At 33.7% G+C, this 27,402-nt stretch overlaps 1 protein-coding gene across 6 annotated transcripts in view; it reads left to right on the top strand.

Annotated features, from left to right (window-relative positions):
* CNKSR2 (connector enhancer of kinase suppressor of Ras 2) overlaps positions 1 to 27,402 on the top strand; it is a 316,326-nt gene that overhangs the window by 198,692 nt on the left and 90,232 nt on the right. For 4 of the 6 annotated variants that reach the window (XM_062183974.1, XM_062183971.1, XM_062183977.1 and 1 more), the window contains 2 exons: positions 4,344 to 4,555; positions 26,307 to 26,396. In XM_062183974.1, the coding sequence (XP_062039958.1) occupies positions 4,344 to 4,555; positions 26,307 to 26,396 (302 nt within the window). The remainder of the gene's footprint in view (positions 1 to 4,343; positions 4,556 to 26,306; positions 26,397 to 27,402) is intronic. The other 2 variants (XM_062183975.1, XM_062183973.1) reach the window with 1 other exon arrangement.

Below are 27,402 nucleotides of genomic sequence, written 5' to 3'. Positions count from 1 at the left end.
CCATTCTCAAGGTTCATCTTGAGTATTTTCTCAGCTAGGAATTTTGAAATCCGTTCCCATTATAGATAATGCACCTTGGTTAATAATAACAGTTTATAGTAGGCGCTGTGTATTAAGTATCTTATTCCTATTGTCTCATACACTAGAAAAGAACGTTAAATATCAATTGGGATTATTTTAATAAGTAAAGAAAAAGTGAGGCTCTTTGGCTAAGAAGTCCTAGGAAATCCTGGTTACTTTGAAGCACTTCTTAATTTTTTAAAGCAAAATTTATGGATAACTTTTATGTTTTCTTAAATGGAGATAATGGAGAGCTTTTCTTATAATGATACTAATGATGATGAAGGAGAGTAGTTTTCCCTCAATATTTTTGCATCTAGAGTTTTGCCTTTATTAATTCAATAATATTTCTTTTAGGAAATACAGTTTACAAAACAAAGAATTGTCTTTAAAAGCTATTTTCTGGATTTCTTAAGGCTGTATCTGCATTTCATTTCCAAATTTTTATTTGGAATTCCTTGTTTGTTTGCAAGAATACAGCTCTATGCCATGCTGCATTCTTTCCAAAAGCATTTTGATGTCCAACTTTGTGCAATACTAAAATTATGGAAAAAGACCAGCACTGAATGAGAATAATTAAAACCAACTACAAGGGATTTGATTCAGTTATTAAATTAGTTCTGTAGTCACTCAAAAACAAAAATTTAAGATCTGTTAATTTTAAATCATACTTAAATTTATCTTCAGCATGTGAAAGAACTGAATTCCATGTTTTAATTACTATTCATTATTCTTTAGTGTACCCAGTATTTCAGAAATATTTATTCTGTTAAATATGATTATGCTTACATTGTCTAAAAACTATAGCAAAATAACATATCTGAAAATACTTTGTTGTCATCAGGTGATAAAATAATAATCAATTTTATATATCAAGTTACTATTTTTAACAATTAAATGTAGCTATAGACAAATGATTTACAGGAAAAATATAATTCACTAACCTGGCATTTCATAACTATAATATATAATTATATATATCATTTATAGCCATATGTACAATTCATCCAATATCCTAATAAAATGTAAATTGCAATTTAATTTTATTAAGACAGTGTCACACACAATGAATACAGTTGCATGAATACCAAGGAAAGCCTATGTGTTTCAAATAGGAAGCAACTCTTTTATGTTTTGTTTTCATTTTAATTGAAGTAATTTTTATTTCAGTGCAAATGATTATGTAAAGGACAACATTAGTGAATAAGAGGACTATATGTATAAATAAACATCAAAAGATTATTTTTGTAAAATTCTATAGTTATTTTCTTTCTTCTCTTCAATAGGAAGCAATTTGTTATAAAGAAAGTGTGGGACAGACAGAAAGTATTTAAAGTATGCTTACCGGGACAAAAGAGTAAAATGATCCAGTTCTGTGCTTTAGGTGTGGTAAAAATATTATTAAGGAAGCATATTGAAGTTAATAGAAAGCTTGAACATGCTACCTAGAAATATAGGAAATTGTAAGAGGTTGAAATGTCAACAAAGTGGTCCCTGTTAGTATTGCTTAAAAGTTCCATACTTTTCAGTAAAATTCATAATTAGTGTTTACTACCTCGCTTTAACTGATTCTTAGTTGGTGCTCTCAATGTATAATTTAACATAATATTCTAAATACATTTTGGTTCAAGTTGTTAGTGAAGCAGTTACACAGTCTTTTAATATAAAAACTGAAACCATCCATGCATCAAAGACCCTTTCAACCATAGTCTTGTATAAATTATCTGGGTTTTCTGGTGTGACTTGAAGTTATAATCATAAAAGTTGCTGTAGTTATCATTCTTTTTTAGATATAGGTTTACCATTCTTTTTTTTCAATTTTCTCATTATGAAAATGAATGTGGTGGACCCAATATAACTCTTGTACACATTTTTTATTTTTTTAAATATTTATTTGAGAGGCAGAATTACAGAGAGGTGGAGAGACACAGAGAGAGAAAGAGAGAGTCTTCCATCTGCTGGTTCACTCCCCAAATGGCTGGCAATAGCCGGAGCTCAGCCAATCCAAAGACAGAAGCCAGGAGCTTCTTCTGGGTCTCCCACATGAGTGTAGGGGCCCAAGAACTTGGTCCATCCTCTGCTGCTTCTGATCCAGCTCTCTGCAGATCAGAAGTGGAGCAGCCAGGTCTTGAACTGGTGCCCATATGGAATGTCAGCACTTCAGGCAGCGGCTTTACCCACTACGCCACCACAGCAACCCCTACACGTTTTTTCCCTCTCGTTAAAAAGCTTTGTTAAACAGTATTGGGCCAGTGCTGTGGCACAGCGGGTTAATGCCCTGGCCTGAAGCTTTGGCATACCATATGGGCGCCAGTGTGAGACCCGGCTGCTCCACTTCCAATGCAGCTCTCAGCTATGGCCTGGGAAGGCAGTAGAAGATGGCCCAAGGCCTTGGGCCCCTGCACCCACATGGGAGACCCAGAGGAAGCTCCTGGCTCCTGGCTCCTGTGAACATGTATGTATGAGTTATTTGTTTAATTTGCATTCTTAGACAAGCTTTCTCATCTTAAAAATGAAGTCTTAAAATTCACAGGACTGGTTTTCATGTTAAGTAGAATTTTTTTGATGTGATTACAATTTCTTGAACATATAGATTCCAGAAAAAAAAGTAATTACAAAACGTGCATTTTTCTCTGAAAGAGAAAATACTCATGTGTGTGAAATTTGGTTGGTATTATTTGTTTTATGACTATTAAAAGTCTCACTATCATAATATATAGTGCATTTTTGTACCTAACCAAGTTTCTTTTTCTGTAACAAAAATAAAGAATTTGTAGGTCTTTGAACAATTTTAAAGCTTAAGCACTAATTTCTCTTATCAATCTACTGTGTACCAGTAAATAAAAAGAAAGCCCACCAAAGAAACACTGTTTTAATCTGTTCCCTTAAATCCTTTCTAGAACAAAAGAGTAGATATATTATATAAGTGTATAAATGTGTAACATTAATAACAGCTTAGATAATCTTTTCAGCAAGATGTATGAATACATACAGTTCTTCAGGGACTCATGAGATGTACATATGTGAACATACACACACACATTTATATACACAATGCATTTAGCAATTCATTCTGCTGTAAACTTTACTTTGGCTTTGTACTTTTTAAAATCAGTGTCATTTAAGTGTATTCTTTATAGAAATGTTTAATAAATCTACCTTCTTGATATAAGGCCACTTACTGATGTAATATGGAATAAAAATAGCAGCCTTTCCAAATTCCTAGCACAAAGTGTGCCTCTATAATTATAGCACAGTGAATTAATACAACTGAATTACCCTCTGATTTCTTTTGGATCAGGCAATTTTTCCAGGAAAGGTTTTCAGTTAGAGTAGTTAAAATTCTTTCTGGATTTCATATTGATTTTCTTCAAGTTGCCTAAGAACTAGTTTTATAACTATGTAGTTATATTTTGAGATTTTTGTTATTTTAGAAAATATTAATGTAAATGGCAACCTCAACTTGTGGTAGGTTACGTAGATAAGACAACTTGATAATCCAGTGAGTCTTGAGAAGATTACTCTTTTCTACAGATTTCAAATACTGGGACTACGGTTCTTTACATTTGGACAAACCTAATCTAAACATTTGCACACAGATTGAAAAGCACAGATTTTTTTTTTCTGGATAAGAGTCGTGATATAGAATTGACATTACTTTAATAAGCTCACCACATTTTTAAGATGTCAGAGGACTAAATTAAAATTTTCTTTTATCTATCTTGTTATAATTCAGTTTATTCAGTAAGCTTAGCATTTTACTCTTAGCACCTAACAAATTTTTTTCTGATTTGATAACACTGATTCATGGTGTTACTTCGGGGAATTGGAAACAATTTAGAACTAGGAAGAAATGTTAGTAGTGCACAATGATGGAAGCATTGCATTTACATTTATAGTTATATTCTAGAATATAATCTTTTCTATATAAAATTTCATAACAGTGAAACATTTCACAAAATTAGATTTAGTTTAGTCAATCCTAAATGGAACATTTCTGTCAAAATACCACTCATTTTGAGCCTAATCACCTGTTACTTTATGTGAGCATGTCCAGAATTGTCTTTTATTAGCTGTGTTATATGGAAGTAAGCCATTTACCCTCTCTGAGGCTCAACGAGATTTTTGGTAAAATAGGAATAATTAAAAATTGTCCTATAAACATCAAGGAAAGTTTGAAAACAACATAAGATATATAGGAAGGATATTAGTATTTTAGAGCTTCTCCCTTTTACCACCCTAACCCTCTCCTCATGCTTCTCCTTACTCTAACCTTGCATTAGGGATGAAAAAGGAAACCTTCCTTGTGAAGACCTTAGAGGACATATGGTGGGCAAGCCAGTGCATAAGGGATCTGAATCACCAAATTCATTTCTGGATCAGGAATATCGAAAAAGATTTAACATTGTTGAAGAAGATACTGTTTTGTACTGCTATGAATATGAGAAAGGAAGATCAAGTAGTCAAGGAAGACGAGAAAGCACTCCAACTTATGGTAAGAGTTCTTTTCATGTTAACATAACATTATATGTCTGGAATGGAAATCTCAAATTCCTTCTGTAGGCTTTTGGATTAAGAAATTACTTGATAGCTTTTGAATCTTTATAATTGAGCTGTGACTGTCATGCACCTTTAAGTAGAATCTCAACAATGTGGGGCATGACATCAAAAATTATTCTAGGTTTTCCAAAATAAGCAAGAACAGTAGGTAACATTTAGGTATTAATGATTATGAAAATCTTTTTAGCACCACGTGTATAATTCAGGCACTTCTCTTTTAAAAATGAACAATTACTATTCGTATGACTTTTAAAAATGAAATTATTTCCTTATTCCTCAGGACTTATAAAAATCTGTAGATAGACTTTTCTAGGGAAAATCTGTCAGTAACTTTTAAAGAAGGTGTGAAATTAACTTGATAATCAAATAGAAGTGGATTTTAAATAATATGGACATATAGTGTTTTTAATATTTTATTTCAGGATAGCTTTAAATGTATTAAACATAAACTGTGAGGTAGTAATATAGGGTTCCCATAAAGCAAATATGGGACTAGAGTCACTATGTGCCTTGTATGCTTTTTAAACTTTGACTCTTGTTTTTCTCTGCACAACCAAGAAGATAACTCTCTCACAAATATGTAAAACTGATGTGGTGTATCTGAAATGTTTGTGGATAAAGTTGCCTAAAGTTCAAGTAGTAAAGCCTACAGTTCTTTTATTGTAAGAATGAGTGGATTTAATTGGAAGACTGTGTTCCTTCCTTTCCAGTTTTCAAATTAATCATTTTCAGTGAGGGGAAAGACAAGATGTCTGCTGATTAGTCCTAGACTAGAATTGCTCAGTGGTAGCTGAGCAGAAAGAGAGTTGTTTTTCACTCTTCCTTTCCATTTGCTTCACTCACTTGTCCCTCATGGCTATATACCTCCCTCCTTTGGTACCAAAAGAGCAATCATCACATACCTTCTTACATGTCTTATTTCCCTATATCTTTTTGGTAATACAGTAATTATGTGTATAAAGTCTTACTTGACATTATCCTTAAAAATAGGGACATACTTATTTTGGTTGATATTTTCTGTTCATGGACATTTTTATCACATGAATAATGATTTTTAAAAGATTTTATAAATCGTTGTACATATTTATGGAATACAGTGTAACATATCTATACATGTATACAGTGTGTACTAATATCACTTCTGAGATACATTACTTTGGTGACACTTATTTTGAACTATCATATATTGAAAATATTTGCACGCTTGCTTTTCTCCTCTATTATATTATAAACCTGCAGTGTACAGGCCTGAATGAGATAATACTTTTTTAATTTTTATTCACTCATTCCTCAAGTATTTGTTGACTACTCATTATTAGATAGGTAGTCATATATCTCAACTCTTCTTTTGATATGTCACAGGATTTTCTGGTATTTTCTGCTCATATTGAAGTCAATAATACATATTTCCTTTAAGAGGAAATTATAGTCACCAAGTGAAGGTACTGGTTCGTTATTCATTTATAAATAATAAGCTTACTAGATTTTTACATGAATAATCATTAGTCCATTCAGACTACAGTTTTGAGCTCCTTGTAAAATCGTGTTCCACAAATCATATTTCCCCCAATACGAAAAAATACCTTCTAAATTTCAGAAAAGTGCAGATCACTTGTAAATACTTGATATATTTTTATAAACAACTTAGAAGAAAGCCAATATATCACACTTAGGGAGAAAAAGTAAGCAATGTTCATGAGAAATACAGTTATCTTGGAATTCTATCAAATACATGAAATTTTTTTCTTATATTAAAATAAAATAAATAAAAAGATTTTAAAAAAGCTTTTGAACCTGAAATAAGTATAATGTTACTATGTAAGATTTGATTTCATCTAGCCTTCACTATAGATGTTAATAAATAGTCTATTTCAATGAAGATTGCCTCCTGCAACCTAAATGTTGTTTCCAATCACTAGCAGTTAAATGTATTTACCTTTTCAAAATAAAATCTTAAATAATAAAACCTACCTGTCAGACACAGGAATGTGTAACCATAGTTTTCTCCAAGACTAATTGAATTGTTAGCTCACTGAGTTAACATTTGTTGTATACATAAAGTAACCCAGAAAATGGAGATGTAGAATTAAAAAAAAAAAATCCTGCTTCTAAGGCACTCACAGACCAGAGGGAAAAATAAATGAACAGATGCTTTATAATTACTTCAGATAAGTAGGAAGCATATAGAAAGTGCTGATTTAGACTGGGAAATAAAGTCCCATAGTTTTCCTGGGAAGACCAAAAAGTAGACATGACATTTTTACTGGGTTTTAAATAATGAATAGTCATCATCTGGGATTTCTAAGTGTTTCTCATCCCTACCAAATACCTGATACCTTCTCAAATCTAGATCAGCAACATGAAGGTTTGAGACCCTGAAGCACCAATACAAATTATTTAAAGTCTTCATAAGCAATCATAGATGGCAATTTCTTCATTTAGTCTATAAAGTAATCCCATTGTATGGACTCTCAAGTGTGACAATATTATCTTGCGTTTTTAATATTTTATTTCAAAGCAGTTTTAAGTTTACAAAACAAAAATTGAAGGTGGTAAATTGAAAAAAATTTGAAATAGTACAAAGAGTTCACATATACCCAACACCCAGCTTCTGCTACTGTTAACATCTTATGTTAGTATGATGTATTTGTCATGATCTATAAACAACGCCCAGTTTCCTCTAGTGTCAGAATCTCAAATTAGTATATTTGTCACAATTGTCACAATTTGTCACAATTGTTTCCCCTGTTTTTTTTAATCCAAGCTCCCTCTATTTGTCCCGCCCCTCCAAGCTTCTTGTATTCAACAGCCTATGTTCTGATTAAGTTTTTATTTATTTATTTATTTTTTTACTCCCACATAGAAAATATGTGGTATTTGTCTTTCTGTGTCTGGCTTATTTCACTTAACATAATATCCTCCAGTTCCATTCAGCTTGTGCAGATTACAAGATTTTCTTCTTTTTTATGGCTGAATAGTATTTGTGTGTGTGTATGTGTGCATGTATGCCGTATGTTCTTTATCAATTCATCTGTTGATAGATATTTTGGTTGATTCCATATCTTGGGTATTAGGAACAGTGCTGTGATAAATATGGTGGAGCAGGTATCTGTTTGATACAATGAGTTAATGTCTTTTGGATATATACCCAGTAGTGGGATTATTGGATCATATGACAGTTCTATTTCTAGAATTTTAAGAAATCTCCATACTTTATTCCATAGTGTCTGCATGAATTTACATTTCCAGCAACATTGTATAAGAGTTCCCCTTTCTCTGCATCTTTTTTTTAATATGTTTGATAGCTAGAGATATAGATAGAGAGAGAGAGACAGCGAGAAAGGTCTTCCTTCAGTTGGTTCACCCCCCAAATGGCTGCTACAGCCAGCGCTACACTGACCCAAAGCCAGGAGCCAGGTGCTTTCTCCTGGTCTCCCATGTGGGTGCAGGGGCCCAAGGACCTGGGCCATCCTCCACTGCCCTCCCGAGCCACAGCAGAGAGCTGGAATGGAAGAGGAGCAACCAGGACTGGAACCCGGCACCAATATGGGATGCCAGCACCGCAGGTGGAGGTTAACCAAGTGAGCAACAGTGCTGACCCAAGTTCCCCTTTCTCTGCATCTTTGCCAGCATTTATTACTTTATGTCTTTTTGATAATAGCTGTTCTAGCATTATGAGGTAGTAGTATCTCATTGTGATTTTGATTTTGATTTTCTTGATGGCTAGTAATATTGAGATTTTTTTCACATTTATTAGCCATTTGTATTTATTCCTTTGAAAACTGTCTATTCAAGTCCTTTGCCCAGTTCAAACTGGACTGGTTGGGTTTTTGTTGTTGAGTTGCATTCCTAGTATTTTCTGGCTATTAACAATTTGTCAGATAAGTAGCTTGCAAGTATATTTTCTCCTATTCTGTTGAGTGTTTCTTCACTGTATTGATTGTTTCCTTTCCTGTGCAGAAGTTTGTGAATTTGATATAATCCTATTTGTCTAGTTTTGCTTTTGTTGCCTGCATTGTTGGGTCTCATCCAAGAAATCGTTGCCTATACCAGTGTCTTAAAGTATTGCCCCAGGGCCGGCGCTGTGGCATAGTGGGTAAGCTGCCGCCTGCACTGCTGGCATCCCATCTGGGCGCCAGTTCTAGTCCCAGCTGCTCCACTTCCCATCCAGCTCTCTGTTATGGCCTGAGAAAGCAGTAGAAGATGGCCCAAGTCCTTGGGCCTCTGCACCCGTGTGGGAGACCCAGAGGAAGCTCCTGGCTCCTGACTTCAAATTGGTGAGGCTCTGGCCATTGAGGCCAATTGGGGAGTGAACCAGTGGATGGAAGAGCTCTCTCTTTCTCTGCCTCTCCTTTTCTGTTTGTGTAACTCTTTCAAATAAATAAATAAACCTTTCTTGAAAAAAGTATTGCCTATGTTTTCTTCTAGCAATTTCATAATATCTGGTCTTAGATTTGCATGTTTGATCCATCTTGAGTTGATTTTTGTATATGGTATGAGGTCAATAGCTAATTTCATATTCTGCACATGTATATCCAGTTTTGCCAATACCATTTAGTGAAAATACTATCATTTCCCCAGTGGATGTTCTTTACACTTTTGTCTAAATCAGTTGGCTCTATGTATTTGGATTAATTTCTGGGTTCTCTGCTCTGTTCCATTGATCTGGGTATTGCTTTTTATGTTAGTACCATGCTGTTTTAATTAGTTTTGTAGTACAATTTTTTTTTCTAGGCTCATGATCACTTTGGCTCCTCTGGATCTTTTGTGGTTCCATATAAATTTTAGTATTTTTTTCCTAATTCTATAAATAATGCCACTGATGTTGTGAGATGGATTATATTGAAATTGTCGACTACTTTAGGTAGTATGAATATTTTAACAACATTTTTTCCAATCCATGAACAAGGAATGTCTTTTGTTTTTTTGCATCCTTGATCATTTATTTAATCAGTATTTTATGATTTTCATTGTAGAGATCTTTTAGTTGCTTGGTTAAATTTAGCCCTAAATATTTAAATTTGCAAGACCATTATTTATATATAAAAGTGCTACTATTTTTTATATTGATTTTGTCTTCTGCTTTACTGAATTGGTTTATCTGTTTTACCAGCTTTTTTGATGGAGTGTCTTGATTTTTCTATGTTTCTGCAAACTTGGATATTTTTATTAATTCCTCTCTAATTTTGATGTACCTTCTTTGTCTTCCCTAATTGCTTATTAATACTTACCATATTATATTCAATAAGAGTAGTGAAAGTGGAATCCTTATTTTAGATTGAAGGGAAATGCTTGACTATCCCCCTTGAGTATAATGTGGGCTGTTGGTTTGTCATATATAACTTTCATCATTCTGAGGTGTTTCTTCTATATTTAATTTGTTGAGAATTTTTATCATGAAGAGATATTGAATATTATCAAATGCTTTCTCTGCACCTATTGTGATGATCATATGATTTTGGTTCTCCATTCTATTTATGTGATCTGTGACATGTATTGATTTGCAGTTGTTGAACCACTCCCAGATCCCTGGGAAAAATCTGCATTGATTAGAACATATGAGCTTTTTGATGTAGTATTGGACTCAGTTTGCTAATATTTTGTTTGAGAATTTTTACGGTATCTATATTCATCAAGGATATTGATCTGTAGTTTTTGCTTTGTTATATCTTTCTTTGGTTTTGGCATCAGAGTGATGATGCTGGCCTCATAAAAGAGATTGACAGAGTTTCATCCTTTTCAATATTTTGAAATAGTTTCAAAGTATTGACGTTAGTTCCTCTTTAAATGTTTTGTTAGAATTCAATAGCAAAACATCAGGTTCTGGATTTTTGATGGGAGACTTTAAATTACTGCTTCAATGTTTTTACTGGTTATGAGTCTGCTTAGATTTTCTGTATCTTGATTTAATCTTGGTAGGTTAGGCATATCTAGAAATTTATCCATTTGAGATTTTCCAACTTATTGGCTTATAATTGTTCATAATAGTTTCTTATGATCCTTTATGTAATGTCATTGTAATAGATCATTTTTCATCTATCTGAGTTCTTTCTTTGTTAGTCAAGGTAAAGATTTGTTTGTTTTGTTTATATTCTTAAGGAACCAACTTTTCATTTTGTTTTCCTTCTGTTATTTTTTTTCAGTTTCAATTTCTTTTATTTTTGCTGTGATTCTTACTATTTCTCACCTCCTGAAAATTTGGGGTTTGATTTGGTGTTTCTCTAAGTCCTTAGGATGCATCATTAGATCATTTATTTGTGACTTTTCTTTTTGTATTGTAAGCACTTACTGTTATGCACTTACCTCTTAATACTGCTATTGCTGTGTTCTACAGGTTTTGATGTTGTATTTTAATTTGCTTCAAGAAAGTTTTTAATGTCCCCTTTCATTTCTTCAGTGATCAATTGGTCATTCAATTCAATTTCCTTGTTCAATTTCCATGTATTTGTAAATTTTTCATTGTTCATGTTGTTGATTTCTAGCTTTATTCCTTTGTGTTCTAAGCAGATATATGGTATGATTTCATTTTTTTTAATTTTCTGAGACATTGTTTGTGGCTTAACATATGGTTTACCTTAGGAAATGTTCTATGTGCTGATGAGAAAAATGTGTGTTCTGTAATTGTTGAGTGTCTTTTAAGTCCACTTGTTCTATACTCTGATATATCTTTGTTAATTTTCAGTCTGGATGCTCTGTTCATTGATGGCAATGGGTTGTTGAAGTTCATGAGTGTTATCATATTGGAGTCTATCTCTCCATTTAAGTCTAATAATAGTTGCTTTATTTATCTGAGTGATCTTGGGTTGGGTGCATATGTATTTATCATTTTATATATTCTTGTTGAATTGGTGCTCTTATTATATAATATCTTTTTTGAAAAACTATTTATTTATTTATTTGAAAGTCTAGTTACACAGATAGAGGAGAGGCAGAGAGAGAGGTCTTCCATCCATTGGTTCACTATCCAATTGGCCGCAATGGCTGGAGCTGCACCGTTCCGAAGCCAGGAGCTTCTTCCGGGTCTCCCATGTGGGTGCAGGGGCCCAAAAACTTGAGCCATCTTCTATTGATTTCCCAGGCCACAGCAGAGAGCTGGATGGGAAGTGGAGCAGCTGGGACTCGAACCAGCGCCCAGATGGAATGCCAGTGCTTCAAGCCAGGGCATTAACTCACTGTGCTATAGCACTGGCCTCTAATATCCTTCTTTATCTCTTTTTTTTTAGGTTTTAATTTAATATCTGTTTTATTTGATACGAGTATAGCTACTCCAGCTCATTTTTTTGTTTCATTTGCATGGTATCTCTTTTTCCAACTCTTCATATTCACTTGCATTTGAAAATAACAATAATGAAAATACATGATCCTGCTGAAAAGTATTGCAGAAAAACCTAAAGTATAAAGTCTTCACTTTTGATACTTTGTGGAATTGTTAGTAATTTTACGTGTTGGCACTTGTGTGATAAAATGCAGTGTATGACTCTTTTATCCTTTCAATGTTCAGTTAGTTCTTTGTCACAAATACCTTTATCTTAAAGCATATGAATGTAGCTGCTATATTCTTTTAGCTGCCCTCATTAACTGTTTACTCAAAGATAGTTTGGAGTTAAGACTGTAAGAGCCTAGATAGATTTTGAGAAATAAGAGAAAGACATGACACAGTTCTTAGTATGTGCTTTTGGTTGAATAAGTATGAAATTGATATAATTTCTCAATACATTAATTTTTAAAGTTATATAAGATAGATAAGAGAAAAGTAGCTCTGGAAGCTGTGTTATTGAAAACAGTGACAAACACAGATGTAAAGAAAAATATTTGAAAATATCAGATTGTGGATTTTAAAGTACAAGTATACTATTTAAGGCTCTCAGTTTGTATCATGAATCTTCTCATTGTTGGTAAGAGTAAAGGAGAAGTGTAGTTGTTTTCGTTAATATATTAATAAAAGGCGAAAGATTTATACGATCTGAAGAGAAACCAGAGTATCATTAATATATTAGACAAGTTGCCATGGCTGTGGAAGCCTTTAGAGTTCGCTGACTTTGATCTTACTCCGATAGGGTCATAGTCAAAGTGGAAGTTCTCTCCTCCCTTCAGAGAAAGGTACCTCCTTCTTTGATGGCCCCGTTCTTTCCACTGGGATCTCACTCACAGAGATCATTCATTTAGGTCTTTTTTTTTTTTTTCCATGATATCTTGGCTTTCCATGCCTACTATACTCTCATGGGCTCTTCAGCCAGATCCGAATGCCTTGAGGGCTGATTCTGAGGCCAGAGTGTTCTTTAGGACATCTGCCATTCTATGAGTCTGCTGTGTATCCCGCTTCCCATGTTGGATCTTTCTCTCCCTTTTTTGATTCTATCAGTTAGTATTAGCAGACACTTGTCTTGTTTGTGTGATCCCTTTGACTCTTAGACCTATCAGAGCCATCAATTGTGGGCTGAAATTGATCACTTGGACTAGTGCAATGGCATTGGTAGATGCCACCTTGGGGGATTGTGTTGGAATCCCCTGGCACATTTCTAACTCCACCATTTGCGGCAAGTCTGATTGAGCATGTTCTAAATTGTACATCTCCTCCCTCTTTTTTTCCACTCTTAAATTTAACAGGGATCACTTTTCAGTTAAAATTTAAACACCTAAGAATAATTGTGTGATAATTACAGAGTTCAACCACTAGTACTAGAACAACAACAACAACAATCTCCCTAGAGCCTAGGGAGATTACTGACGCCATGAACAGGAGTGTCAGATTGTTAAGTCAGCAACAGGAGTCACTGTGTACTTACACCCCATGTGGGATCTGTCCTTAATGTGTCGTCTAATGTGAAGTGATGCTATAACTAGTACTGAAACAGTATTTTTTATACTTTGTGTTTCTGTGTGGGTACAAACTGATGAGGTCTTCACTAATTATATACTGAATCGATCTTCTGTATATAAAGAGAATTGGAAATGAAAAAAAACAACCTGGTGTTAAATTGGAAATGGCATAGAAAATTAATTTTTTTAAAAAACTACTATGTAGGATCTCTGTCTTTAATGTGCTATACATTGCGATTTAATGCTATAATTAGTACTCCAATGGTAGTTTTTTCACTTTATGTTGCTCTATGGGCAAACTGTTGAAATCTTTACCTAATATGTACTAAACTGATCTTCTGTATATAAAGAGAATTGAAAATGAATCTTTATGTGAATGGAAGGGGAAAGGGAGTGGGAAAGGGGAGGTTTGCGGGTGGGAGGGAAGTTATGGGAGGGGGGAAGCCATTGTAACCCATAAGCTGTACTTTGGAAATTTATATTCATTAAATAAAAGTTAAAAAAATATATTAGACAAGTAAAATATGGATAGACTGTGAATGACTAAAAAGTAAATAAGACTTGTTATGCTTTTATGTATTTCAAGCACTGTTTATTTAAAAGGCATTAATCCATATAATCCTCACAACAATTCTATGAACTATATACTACTAAAAATTTTTTTTACAGATGAGGAATCTGAAATACAGAGAGGTTAATAACTTAGCTAGTAAGTGATAGAACTGGGACTAATTACCCATGGATATTTATTGACCTTACCTATGGTACAGCTTTCTAAATTATAGGAAAACAATTTCAAAAAGTTGCATTACTCCTTATAAATTCAAGAAATTGATTGTAGGCAAGCAGAAATAGTTTTAAATTTGTATGTTTTTGTACATGTTGCTTTCTACTTAATGGTACTATAATGAACATGCATTTACACAGACGTTGCCTTGACAGACCTCAGGAAAAGACTGCTAAATTGGTAGAGGGTATGATGGGATATATCCTTTTTAAAGATGAGAGCATAAAATATTTTTATAAAAAGATAAATAAGAATAATTTTTGGAACCACAGATATCAGTAGGGGAAGCAACCTACATTAGTGGTTATTAGCATTGGCTGTAGCATCGGTCATCTTGGGTAATCCTGTCTGCTATCTAATTACTCCAGTTTGACCCTGGGGATTTGACTCGAGTCCTCAGTTTTCTCACTTATTAAATGAAGTTGGTAATATCTGCCTCATATATTTTTATGAGATTCTAATGACAAATAAATTTCCTTAGTGTCTAATATGTTAGGTGTTTATTTTCCTTACTGTCATTATTACATAGAAACTTTAATATGAAAATAGACAGAGGGAAATGATGGTATTAAATCATGTTAACTATTTGGTCTCATCTTCTCAGGCTTCACAAAGATAATATTGACTTTCACATCAACTATTTGGCAACTTTTCAGAATGATAATATCTACCATCAGCTTTCCTTTTCATTGTTCAGACTCTTTGCCCTTATTAGTCCATTATAGCACATTTCTATGCATAAAAATCTGCTAAAAAGTAGACACACTTGACTGAGTCTCTTTGTGACCATAAATCATCATATTTTATGAGAATAGAGGAAAAAATATTTTAATAATAATATCAGAACATTATTTGTTTGAATATAGGAATACACATCTCTTCTGACTTACTGAGTATGCAGGACCTCGCAAAAGTACCTGAATGAATGCAAAGTTGGTATTTTAGAAATGTTCCAGGCCAGCGCCGTGGCTCAATAGGCTAATCCTCTGCCTGCGGTGCCAGCACACCGGGTTCTAGTCCCAGTCAGGGTGCTGGATTCTGTCCCGGTTGCCCCTCTTCCAGGCCAGCTCTCTGCTATGGCCCGGGAAGGCAGTGGAGGATGGCCCAAGTGTTTGGGCCCTGCACCTGCATGGGAGACCAGGAGAAGCACCTGGCTCCTGGCTTTGGATCAGCGCGGTGGGCCGGCTGTGGTGCGCCGGCCGCAGCGGCCATTGGAGGATGAACCAACGGCAAAAGTAAGACCTTTCTCTCTGTCTCTCTCTCTCTCACTGTCCACTCTGCCTGTCAAAAAAAAGAAAAGGAAAAGAAATGTTCCTCAGAAGTGTTATTTGTACATATTGTACACTGAGGAAAATTAATTTATGTAATATTATACCTGAATATTTTCCACCTGAATAGTTGGGACAAGAGAAAACCACATACCGTGTCCCCTTTATCCAAATGAACAGTAAATGGCTTGAATGATTTACAATGGCATGTTAAAGGGCCTGTGGGCAATGTTATCATAAAATGAGTTTTATCTGTGTGAAGTGAGTTCTCTTGTCATACTTCTGTATTACTTTTCTCCTTGCCTTACAGATTTGTTCAGTCTTTTTGACATATTAATTATTAGCATTATGTAAAATATCTCTTAAAGCATCAAATATATGCAATACATTCACATTTCTTATAATGCTGAATACAAATGTCTTCTTTGTCCTGTGATTTTGTAACATAAATAATCTTCCTTATAAGGAAAATATTTAGCTTTCGTTCATCAACTACTCTAAATGGGAAATAAAATGGGATTCTAACCACAGGAAAGTTTTGTATCCAAGCTAAATATACCATTTCCAAAGAAGAACTAACCTTATAAATAGAATTTGGTGAATCAGAAATGTCAAAGTAGGATATGTACACTATACTCAGAGGAATTCTTATTCCTTTGAATTTATTTAATAAATTTCATAAAGACAACATGTTCATTAGCTTGACAAAATAACTTTGGAAAGTCAGTACAGCAATATTTGAAAAATTAGAAAATTGTATAACTCTAATGTAAAAGAGTAATCATTTAGATAAGGTAATCTTCCTTAATTTGTACATTTTACTGATGGAAATAGAAGATATAAGTCCTGAAATCAGAAAGACCTGATTTTGGTGTCACGGCTTAGCCTTTGATAGCTGATTAATCTTGAGTTTACCTGAGACTTAATGTACCTATAGTTTTATAATACCACTTCTAAAGTGTTTTTATGAAACTTAAATGAGCTAACATATGTCAAGTACTTAGCACAATTCATATGTCATGGAAAGTGCTCAAAAATGGCAAGTAAGTGGTATAATAAATTATTACTTGTCATAAATAAAAATGTCTCAAAGATTTTCAAGTGCTGATGGATGAAATTACCATTTCCCCTTTCCTGCTGAGGGACTTAGTAAGGGACAAAAAGGCTAGAAGTATTCCCTCACGTTTGGTTCCTCTACCAAGACAATAACCAGACATTTAAATTATAGTTGTTAAAAGAAGTATGAACAGCACTTGTTGTTTCTTTTGGTTTGATTTTGCAAAAGTAAGAGGAAGACCATTCAAATAGCTAGTAACACTGCAAAGTGCCTTTATCCAAGTTCTCCTAAGCTACCTATAGAAATTGGCAGCTTATATGTGAACCAGAAGGGCCCCATTTCAACCTCTCAGCATTAGAAAGCTGAAAACAGTTCAGACTCCATACCTTTTTAAAGTTTTAGATTAGTTGCTTTAAGAAGGAGAAAATAATATGTAAAATAAATTAGCTGAAGATGGTTAAAAAAAATAAAACCTAAGAAAAGATCACTCAAATAAAGGCTCAAGGTAGTAGGTAAAGCACTAAGATTAAGAAAAATGAACTTTTGATAAAGTTCCAAGGTATTATTGTATGCATAAAGCAGAAAGCAAAATTTTAAAAGGCTAAACAGTAGTCACAGGAAATAAACCTCTTCAAGTGAATTAATCAACAGAAAGATGAACTAGGTGAAATAATGCTCCCTATTATAGACAGAATGAGAGTCAAGAATAGAAGCAGCCTAGGTCAGTGACTCTTCTGGGGATGTTTTTATTGTCACAGTCATAAGGATTGGGCAACTGGCTACTGACATCAGTGGAAATACTGAGGATGCTATCAAACATACTGCAGTACACAAGAGAACCCTCAGTAAAATAAAAAAGATGTGGCTCATAATGTCAAGTGTTTCTGTTGAGAAGCCCTGGTTAACTTAAGAAGCCATTTATGATAAATTGAATACAGAAGCACAGACTAGAAAGTCAAACCAAAGGCCTTATATGACCAACAGCAAATTGCCATATTTTTAATCCAAAGAACCTGGGAATTCATTCCCTGGGAAAGATACATCTGCATTTATTCACAGTGGATTATCTGGGCAGAAGATTGTGTCTGGGATTACTTTATTCTACAATAGAAAACCTTATCATGGCATCTCCTGATGTAGGAAGTGATACATGTGTCACTAGTTGAAATCAAAGTGTCACTGTGTTCCTAAAGTTGTACTAATGAAATACGTGAAGTTTGTATTCCTCAAATGAAAGGTTTCTTTGGGAGGAAAAAAAATCAGAGTGTATTTTCCCTTATTAAGGAAAATGTCAAGATTGGCAGCTATATAATTTTAAATAGAGATGTTAGTGTTAGCTTTCAAATCACAATATGATTTAAGTAATCTAGCATTTTCCTAAGTATGCTATTCAGATCACTGGTTCTCCGAGTCTGTAAAAGAAAGGTTATATGTTTCAATAAGATTGGGAAACTTTGCACACTTTATCCACCCCCCCCCCCCTTGGAGATTTATAAATGCACATTAGCATACTAACAGCTTTGAAAGTCTTCTTGAATTTCCCTTGACTTTTTTTTCCAAAAGTTATTTATACATTGAATCTTTTTTTTTAATCTTCTTTTTCTTTTTGTCACACACTGATTATCAAATGTTAGTTCCATTGGGAAGTTAGTAGAGTATGTTTTGAAAATACTGAAATAGAATTCTGCTGCTCCTCTTATAAACCTAAATACCAGTGATAAAATTTCTGTGTTTTAGGTTCCAAACAGCTTTTTTACAGATAAGCATTTGGAAAAACATTTAAAATTTGAAGCCTGGCTAGCAGTTGGCTTCTTGAATGACAGTTTGATTTCTCATTTTTATCTCCCAGGAAAAACAGATGTAAACTATTTCCTAGAATAAATATTATTTGTGATAAAAGTGCAGACTTAGGAAATAGAAACTAACTGGGAATATCAGTGCATGGTGTTCTATACTCTAAGCTACTTGTGTAATCACTGATATCACTGCAAAGCAGTTTGCCAGAAATCTTAGAAGAAATAGATCCCTAAGGATAGAAAATGTCAAGTGTTATATCTGGTATTGTTAAAGAAGAAATTACTATAATAATTATTTTAATGGAGACATTTAGCAAATAATTGAAATAATATACAGCCACTTAATAGTTTACATGTAACAGCATAAAACTGTTTTATAAGTAACACAACATGTCAAAACAGTTTATTTTCCATTATTGTTAAGGCACTGAACTTCATACAGAAAGCTGCACCTACAGTTTGTGCTTTAATCTTCTATTAGTTATTCACATAGCCTTACAAATTTTGTCTAAGAGTCACAAACTGGGTGGAAGCTTAAACAAAAAGCAGTGATCATATATGTCATTAAATTATATTGATGAGGAAAATCTGTTGGATTTTTGCATAATCCGTAATTTTTCAGTATTCTGAAATGATTCATCACTGTAGCAGGAAAGTTGATGCAGTGGAAAGAGCACCATGATAGTCTATATTCATGGACTGACTCTAACACTTACTAACTGTGAAATCCTAAGAAATTAACTTCGTTGTGTCTTGAATTTTTCAAATCTACTTTTCTGCTAGCTTCACTGATGAATATTTTCCCAAAGAAAAAAATTATGTGGAAGTCATTGTAAAGTTATTTTAAAATGTCAATTTTCAAATGGGAATCTTCAGTTGATAATCTATCATTGTCTTTTTCACTTTTCATGAGAAAATGTGACTTCCATTTGTTGATAGGATTTCCAATATACCTTTGGTAAATTTTTTTAATAGATTGTTTTAATTTCAGTTACCTTGAGAACTGCTGCTTTTAGCCAAATGGTATTTGCATACCTGTATCACCTTTCTTGTCTACAGCTGTGTTAGTGCTAAGCATAGTAAAGGGTCTAAGTATTTTAGCTTAGATCATTTTATGCCCACCAGGGTCTTCAGAGAAGGCCCCAGAATTCCTTTGCACTTAGAATACTAGTATTGAAGCCATGTGGATGTTTCATCATTCTTCCTACATGCTTGTGTGCAGTGGCAACATTTCAACCAAGAAAAATTTATCTTTATGAATTCTAGTGTGCATAGCTTGTTCCTTCTCTTGGTGAAATATTAACAAAAGGTGATTTGTTTCACAATATAACCTTGAAATCAAATGCTAAACATGCCATATAATTTTTATGCAGTTTGGTATTTTCTTCTTCAACAGTTCTTTTTATGTTACTTCCATTTAAAGTATAGATAACTTTAGAAAAACAATAGGAAAATACCCAGCCAAGATGTTGCTTATTCTTGAAACTGAGATTTTCTTTGGTTTTGTTCTTCATTAATGGAATTAAATAGATTTCAAGTTGATAATCAATTTGAAGGTTATATTTGATTGTATTATTTATGTCGTTAAAGCTAATGCTTAAATAATAATCATATTGACATGTTTATAAGCCATTTTTCCAAACTCTTTTATCCAAAATTGTAATAGAAAAAAATGGCTCCAAAAATCAAAGTCCCCTTTCTTTTTTATTTTATTAAATCCAAATATGTTGTCATTAGGCTTAAAAAATTACTAACGTTCTATTTCAGTTTTACTTCCTCTTTAAATGTGTGATTCTCTGCTAAAATAATCTCAAGCTGTTTTACTAGAAACAACTATCTGAAAGTAATTTTTCAGTCTGATGTGTGAGGTGTTTGATGGGTATATGTGGCACACGTATAGCTTAAATTATTCCTTACTGTAATCATTTTCATCAAAATATTGGCTAAAATATTCAGCATAGATGTGTGTGTATGTAAAATTTTTCTCAGACTCTTGAGAAAGTTATTTTGTAGGTATTAAATGGTATGTCAGGCTTAGATAGATTTTTCTGAAGTCTTTTCTATTTTTTTGAAAGGTGCTTACAGAGAAAGGGAGAAGGAGTGGGATATGGGGGGAGGAGGGAGAGAGAGAGAAATATCTTCCATCTACTGGTTCACTCCCCAAATCACCACAGTGGCCTGGGCCAGACCAAGGCAGGAGCCGGGAGCTTCTTCTGGGTCTCCCACATGGGTACAGGGGCCCAAGTACTCGGGCCATCTCCAGCTGCTTCCCCAGGTGCATTAGCAGGAAGTTGTGTCAGAAGTAGAACAGCCAGGCCTCAAACTGGCACCCATAGGGGATGCTGGCATCATAGGTGGCAGCTTTAGCCACTATGCCGTGACACTGGCCCTTGCACTTTTCTTTTTTCTTTTTTTTTAACTTTTGGCAACTATAAGAGAAAAGATTGCTTCTCAGGTATTGTTCATTATCTTGAAAATTATTGATTTTAGTATGTTTTTAGAGAAAGTTTTTGAAAAGTAATGTTGTAGCAGATTTGGGTAGCTTACTATGGACCTGTTTCTAGGTTAAAAATCAGGAGACAGGTCTTCTAGCCCTGTCTTGATTACCAAACACTTCTCTAGGGTTCAGTTTGTTAGAAAAATGAACAGGGTTGGTCAGTATGATACAGTGCATTAGAAGGAAAGGTGATGAAGGAAGGTGAGGAATCTGTGAAAATAGAAACCAGTGGTCTTAGATTCTTTTTGGTCTACTGTGTGAGGAAAGTCCCACATTTACTTCCTCAGCAAGCAATCAGTTACAAATATTAAGTAGTTTACGGTGTTTAAAGCACTGTTTTAAGGGCTGGAGATACTACAGAAAGCAGAGAAATGTTTATTCCATTGTGAAATTTACATTCTAGAAGGGTGACAGAATTCAGGCAACTGATTTCATGACATTTATTGGCTACAGTTATCATAAATGCAGAACTTAAAGAGGAAATGAGCACAAAGAAATCTGGCCTAAAATAAGAGGTTAAGCACTTTTCCTAAGGAAATGACATTTTTTACTTGGCTCTGGAGGTTACATGTTAATTTAGGAAGAGAAGAGGAGAGGAAAACCAAAAGAGGACAGTCCTGGGTTCTGGGTGGAGACAGTGTTTCAAAGAGGAAGGAGATTATCTGTGCCAAATGCTGAAGATAAATCAGAAAAGTCAAGGACTCTGAGAATTGCCTGTTGGAGTTAACAACATAGAGGCCTTAGAGACCTTGGCAATAGCAGTTTTGATGTAGTGGGACCAAGAGCTTAATTGGAGAAGGCTCCAGATAGAGAAGGAAGAAATGAATTAGAAGATGAAAGCATTCAGAGGCTTTCTAGGAGTTTTTTGGGTAAGGAAGGGACAAAGAGACAAGATGGTAGTTGGGTTGGGGTTTGTGAGGTTGAGAAGGTTTATTTTTTTAAGATTTATTTCTTTATTTTAAACGCAGAGTTACAGAGAAAGAAGGAGATATAGGAGGGGAAGGGGGTTGGGAGAGAGAGACCTTCCATCTTTTGTTTCACTCCCCAAATGGCCTCAATGGCGGGTTAGGCCAGGCCAAAGTCAAAAGCCGTTGAGTAGGTCAGATTGAATAGAATCCAATGAACAACCTAATTATTTGAGATCTCCCTAATGTCTAGCATCTTTTTGTTCAAACTTTCAACAAAACGTTAATCAATACCTGCTCTGCACCTGCTTTTTCTATAGACAGTCATAACAAAGATATGTAACACTGACTTCCTGCCAAAAAGTAGGAAAAAAAATCTATAAGCAAAATAACAAACAGATACCATACAATGTAGTAAGCATCATATGTACCAGAGTCATTAAGATAAAACCATGAGAGTCCCAAGTGTAAATAGTCAACTCTACCAAAGTTATGTCACTGTAAATGCTTTATTATCTCAGGTTAAATTAGCTTATTTTTAAGCAATTCTGTATACAGAATATATAATACTGAAACAGCAATTCTCATATTAAAATGTACTAATATAAATACTTCATTATAAAATACTCCATCATCATCTGTGCTTTAAAACTGTATTGCATATTCCATTTGTATTTAATTGCAGATAAAATTTCTAATCTTAAAACTACATGCCAGCCAGCACCGCGGCTCACTAGGCTAATCCTCCACCTGTGGCGCTGGCACACCGGGTTCTAGTCCGGGTTGCCCCTCTTCCAGTCCAGCTCTCTGCTGTGGTCCGGAAGTACAGTGGAGGATGGCCCAAGTGATTGGGTCCTGCACCCGCATGGGACACCAGGAGAAGCACCTGGCTTCTGGCTTCGGATCAGCGCACCGGCCATAGTGGCCATTGGGGGTTGAACCAACGGAAAAAAGGAAGACCTTTCTCTCTGTCTCTCTCACTGTCCACTCTGCCTGTCAAAAAAAAAAAAAACTACATGCCATCAATTTTAGAATAAAGTTAATAAAAAATCCAGAAACATTTATCTTACACCATAATTGCATTTATTAGAATATAGTAAGAGATGTAGCATACAATTTTCGACTCTATGGAGATGCCAGTTAGAAAGTTTCAGGTGTATAGCAAACATGAAAATCTATATAACAAAAGAATAGTTATACTATGAGACACTAGTATACAGATGTCACAAGGCTTATGATAGAGTGCCAAATAAATCTACACTAATAAATGCTTTATGCTTAGTAGAATAAAAATTACTATAAGATGAAGTGGTCAGCAAAAAAAATATAAAGAGACTATAATCTGCGTTTTTCTTAAATTAGTTATTATTAATTTTTATCATGAATTAGTAATTTTAGTCTTACTACCTTGAAAAGTAATTTAAGTATTACTATGTAAAAACACATCTTAAAATTTTCCAGGCTAATCAGATAAAGCCAAAAATTTATAATTAGTTTATATATTTTTAAATAGAAGGGGTCAGATATATTTAAATCAATTAATTTGTATTAAAGAGCATAAAATACTGGTAATGTATGTTATCAAAAATAGTATATATGTATTATTTAAATCTAATTATGCCTGTAGAAGTCTCATTTTAAGGTGTTGTTCTTTATGAATATCACTACAGCATCAAACCTTAAAGTTCTTTTTTCATTGGAAATTTGCTGTCATTCTGAAGTTAAAATGCTAATATATACATGTAGTAGCATATATGTTTACAAGCTGAAACGAATGATCTGTGTATTTAGAATTAGAAATAATTTGGCATGGTCTATTTTTTGACCTGCCAAATACTGTTATTTCTAAAGAATACTGTTTCAGTATTTTAGCATAATAAAAAGTTTATAAAAGAAATAATACTTACAAGCAACATTATTTGTTATACCTAAGCTAATAAGAACTTCTTTTTAAAATACTTATTTTTGTTTGCATAGCTAAATTTATAGATAAAACTATATTTATTATAAAAATAAAAACAAAACTTTGATGTCCTCATAAAGTAAATTTTAATTAATTTTTTAATCTCAGATTTGTTCAAACTCAGCAGTGTTCCTGCAATTTTATATTAGTAAATGCAGTGTAATTCTGTTTAAAAAAATCATCTCTGGAAAAATCAGTGTTAAAATCTTCTGCAAAGTTCTTCTTATGGTTAATGATATAACCATCGACATCAAGGGCTTAATTACATGCTCCAATGACTTACCTCCATTAGAGTTTCAGAGATGATCTAAAATAAAACAAATTCAATTATATTTCATATTCTGAATAAGTGTGTTTTTCTTGTTTTTGTACACATATATTTGATTCCAAAAAACCAACTGATTCCTGGCAAAGTTTCAAGCTAGTTTATATGGATATATATGTATGTATATATGTATATATATATATATATAAAATATATGCAGCAAGTAAAAAATTAGCTGCATATGTATTGGGTCTTTCACTTTTCAAAAGGTTTTCTTGGTGATATGTTGAAACAGTGCTAGAGCTTAATTACTTCAGTTAATAAATGAACAATGTATTAATCTACAGTTAATACTTTATCTTTAAAGGAATAAAAAATTACTATAAGATGATACTGAAGTAGAGTTTTAAAACTAAACACAAAGAAATAAGTTGTGAATATTTTGAAAATATAGCATTTATAGAAATAAAAATCTGAAGGACTACTTTCCCAACACAGTTAAATAGTAATGGCAAAAAGGGACTTTTTCAAACTCTTTCCCCTCACTCGATTGGCACAATATTGACCTGGCTCATTTCATCCAAATCATTTCTGCATAAAGGAGCAGAAATACGTTCCGTGAGAATTATGGTCATCATTTATGAAGTCATTTATATAGTTTGAAAGGAAGCTCTTAAGTAAATACTACATTGCTTAGCTCATTAATGGTTTTATCATTCTTAGTTCATCATTAGCGTTTAAATAGCATAGCAAAACATAGTAAACTGTGTCAGTTTACATAATAAGAAGCCATAAAGTTAATACAGTTTCCATGAGAACAAAATTAGAAGTCTCCTAACAACTTTTTTTTAATGCATGGAGTAATTATAATGACTTTTTGTAAAACTGAACTTGGCAAGAAGGGAAGTGGAGAGAGGCCTCTCTTCTGGTGACTGAGAGATACTGAGAAGTGGTAAAATTGGTGGATTAAAGAAGGCAAGATTGTTTGACTTAGAGCACTGGAGGGAGTGTGCTAGAAATAGAAAAGGTGGTAATTGTAAAGTGAAATATTTGGAGGGTTTGCAGCCTTTTCAAATAACAGGATTAAACATTTGACCACAGGAATACATGGAAGAGAGAAACTCAAGAAACTGAAAGGCCAGAATATCAGATAGTGAATATTAAAGTCATCTAGAATTATGACGGAAGTGATGTTTGAGTGCCTGGATTTGAATCCTGATACTACACACTTACCAGCTGTGTGTCCTGGAACAAGTATATAACCTCAGTTCTCTCATCTGATAAAATTAGCATAATGATAGTATATGGATCATATAAAGATTAAGCAATTTGATACTTATTAAGCTCTTAGTAGTCAGTATGTGGCACATGGTAAATAATCTATGTGTTTATACTATTATCATGATTACCATAATCATAATGATTTTTATGATCCAGTTTTGTGTGAATCTCTGCTTTTCATTCATTCAAAATTTCTTTAGCAACTATCTCATGCCACACTTTGTGGTATCCTCTTTAAGACTTTTGAATGATTTTCTCTGGCTGTTTAATGCTTCTGGAATTTCAAGTTGAACAAAGAAATCCAATACAGCCTAACCAAAAAGTTATATTTGAAGTCTGCCATGAGTTCTCCTTGCTAAAATAAAAAACTACTATTTAGTAAGAATACAAACCCAGAGAAAAATGAGGCAGGCCAAATGAGTGATTTCTTGGATGTGTAAACTAGACATGCTCACTGTGGCAAAAGTGATACTTAGGGTAGACCCAACTATAGGCCATGAAAGATAATCTAGCCATATTGCTGAGGCATGGTAGTAATTTAAAGTATCGTGGTAGGAGTTAGGAAACAGTAAATAAGATGTTATACTGTAGTATTACAAGATAAAACAGTAGGTTGATATCCTGATAGGTTAAACACAAGGGGTCACCACCATCTTGGAGGCTGCCTATCAAAGTATAAATGATTGGGCATGGGAGAATAAGACAGAGATGAAGTTACTGAAAATGAAGTAGAATCACTGAAATCAGGATCCTGTCTGTAAAGAATCATACTTATAAAATCTTGGGTTCCTAAGAGAGGAAACTAGGACTATTCTTCGTTAGACATAACCAAGCACCTTAACATTATATTAACACCTGGCCAGTTGCCACAGGCAGTTTCACCTTCTGGCTCAAAACACACATTTTCTTCTTCATCCACACAAATGCCAACCATAATGTTGCATAAGAGTAAGTGTGTTTTGTAGACTCTAGCTAAAAACCAGTATAAGTTTGAGCAGACTTGGGGAAGAAAAACAATGTGATGTGAACTTTGTTCTCTGTGTTTAGGCAAGCTACGACCTATATCTATGCCAGTGGAATATAATTGGGTGGGGGACTATGAAGATCCAAATAAGATGAAGAGAGATAGTAGAAGAGGTAAGTGTTCTAGAATTTCAGTGTAGGCAGGGTTGTTTGAACAAGCAAATTTAATTGTTTTTTTTTTTAAATAAGATTATATGGCTTCAGTAGATAACTTATTCTATCATTGACTTTATTGTATAACCAAACCAAGTCAGACTAATGTTTGACTATGTTGGTATCTTCTCTGAATGCCTTTTAAGGGATTCAGGGTAGATAAATGCAATGTGAAAAATGATTATCTGATTGTTACTTGAAATTTAATATTGGTAAAACAAGGTCAGAAGTGTGAAACTGCATAAAAGACTGAAGTGCACTGAATAGGAACAGTTTGTGATCAGTTCCCATTGGTCCACAGTGCAACTTCACTACTTTTGTATTGATACATCTCAAATGAACATTAATGCACATGGGTAAAAGCGAACCGCAACTGGGCCAGTAACTCTAATGAAAACTATATATAAATGGGGAAGAAAACAGCTTTGCTTTTTTTCTGTTCTGTTTGTTGTTCAGGGTTATCTTCTTATGTAGGGGTGGGCTACTCTTGAAGTATCTACTAAAAGTAAGTTTTTATGTTCACTTATCCTGCTATTAAAGTGAGCAGTAAAGAAAGCAACTAGAAATCTTACTACTCAAAGAGATTGAGCAAGTGTGCATATGGAGGGCACAGTGAGTCATCCTACTTTTTATACTTTCGAAATACAGGGCAATAAGTTTATAGATGAAAAATAAAACAAATCAAAACAAAAAAAGGTGTTCATAGAACCTAAGCTAAGATTCCTTCATGATATCTTTGACCCATTTGCTTCTTATTTCTAACCATTATGCAGAACTAATTTTATTACTACACAAATTCATAACCACATAGATAAGCAAACATGAAAATTTGCTTCATTAATCTTCTCAACACATGTTTTATGGAGTGAGCATTTCTGAGAATGTTGATAAATACAGAAATATTGACAGATTCCTTTACATCTGTGTGTTCATTCCATTTTCCAAGCTTCAGTTTCTAATCTCATTT

Source organism: Lepus europaeus, chromosome X (assembly GCF_033115175.1).
Source record: "Lepus europaeus isolate LE1 chromosome X, mLepTim1.pri, whole genome shotgun sequence".
Taxonomy (NCBI): domain Eukaryota; kingdom Metazoa; phylum Chordata; class Mammalia; order Lagomorpha; family Leporidae; genus Lepus; species Lepus europaeus.
This window is presented reverse-complemented; position numbering and strand designations above follow the sequence as displayed.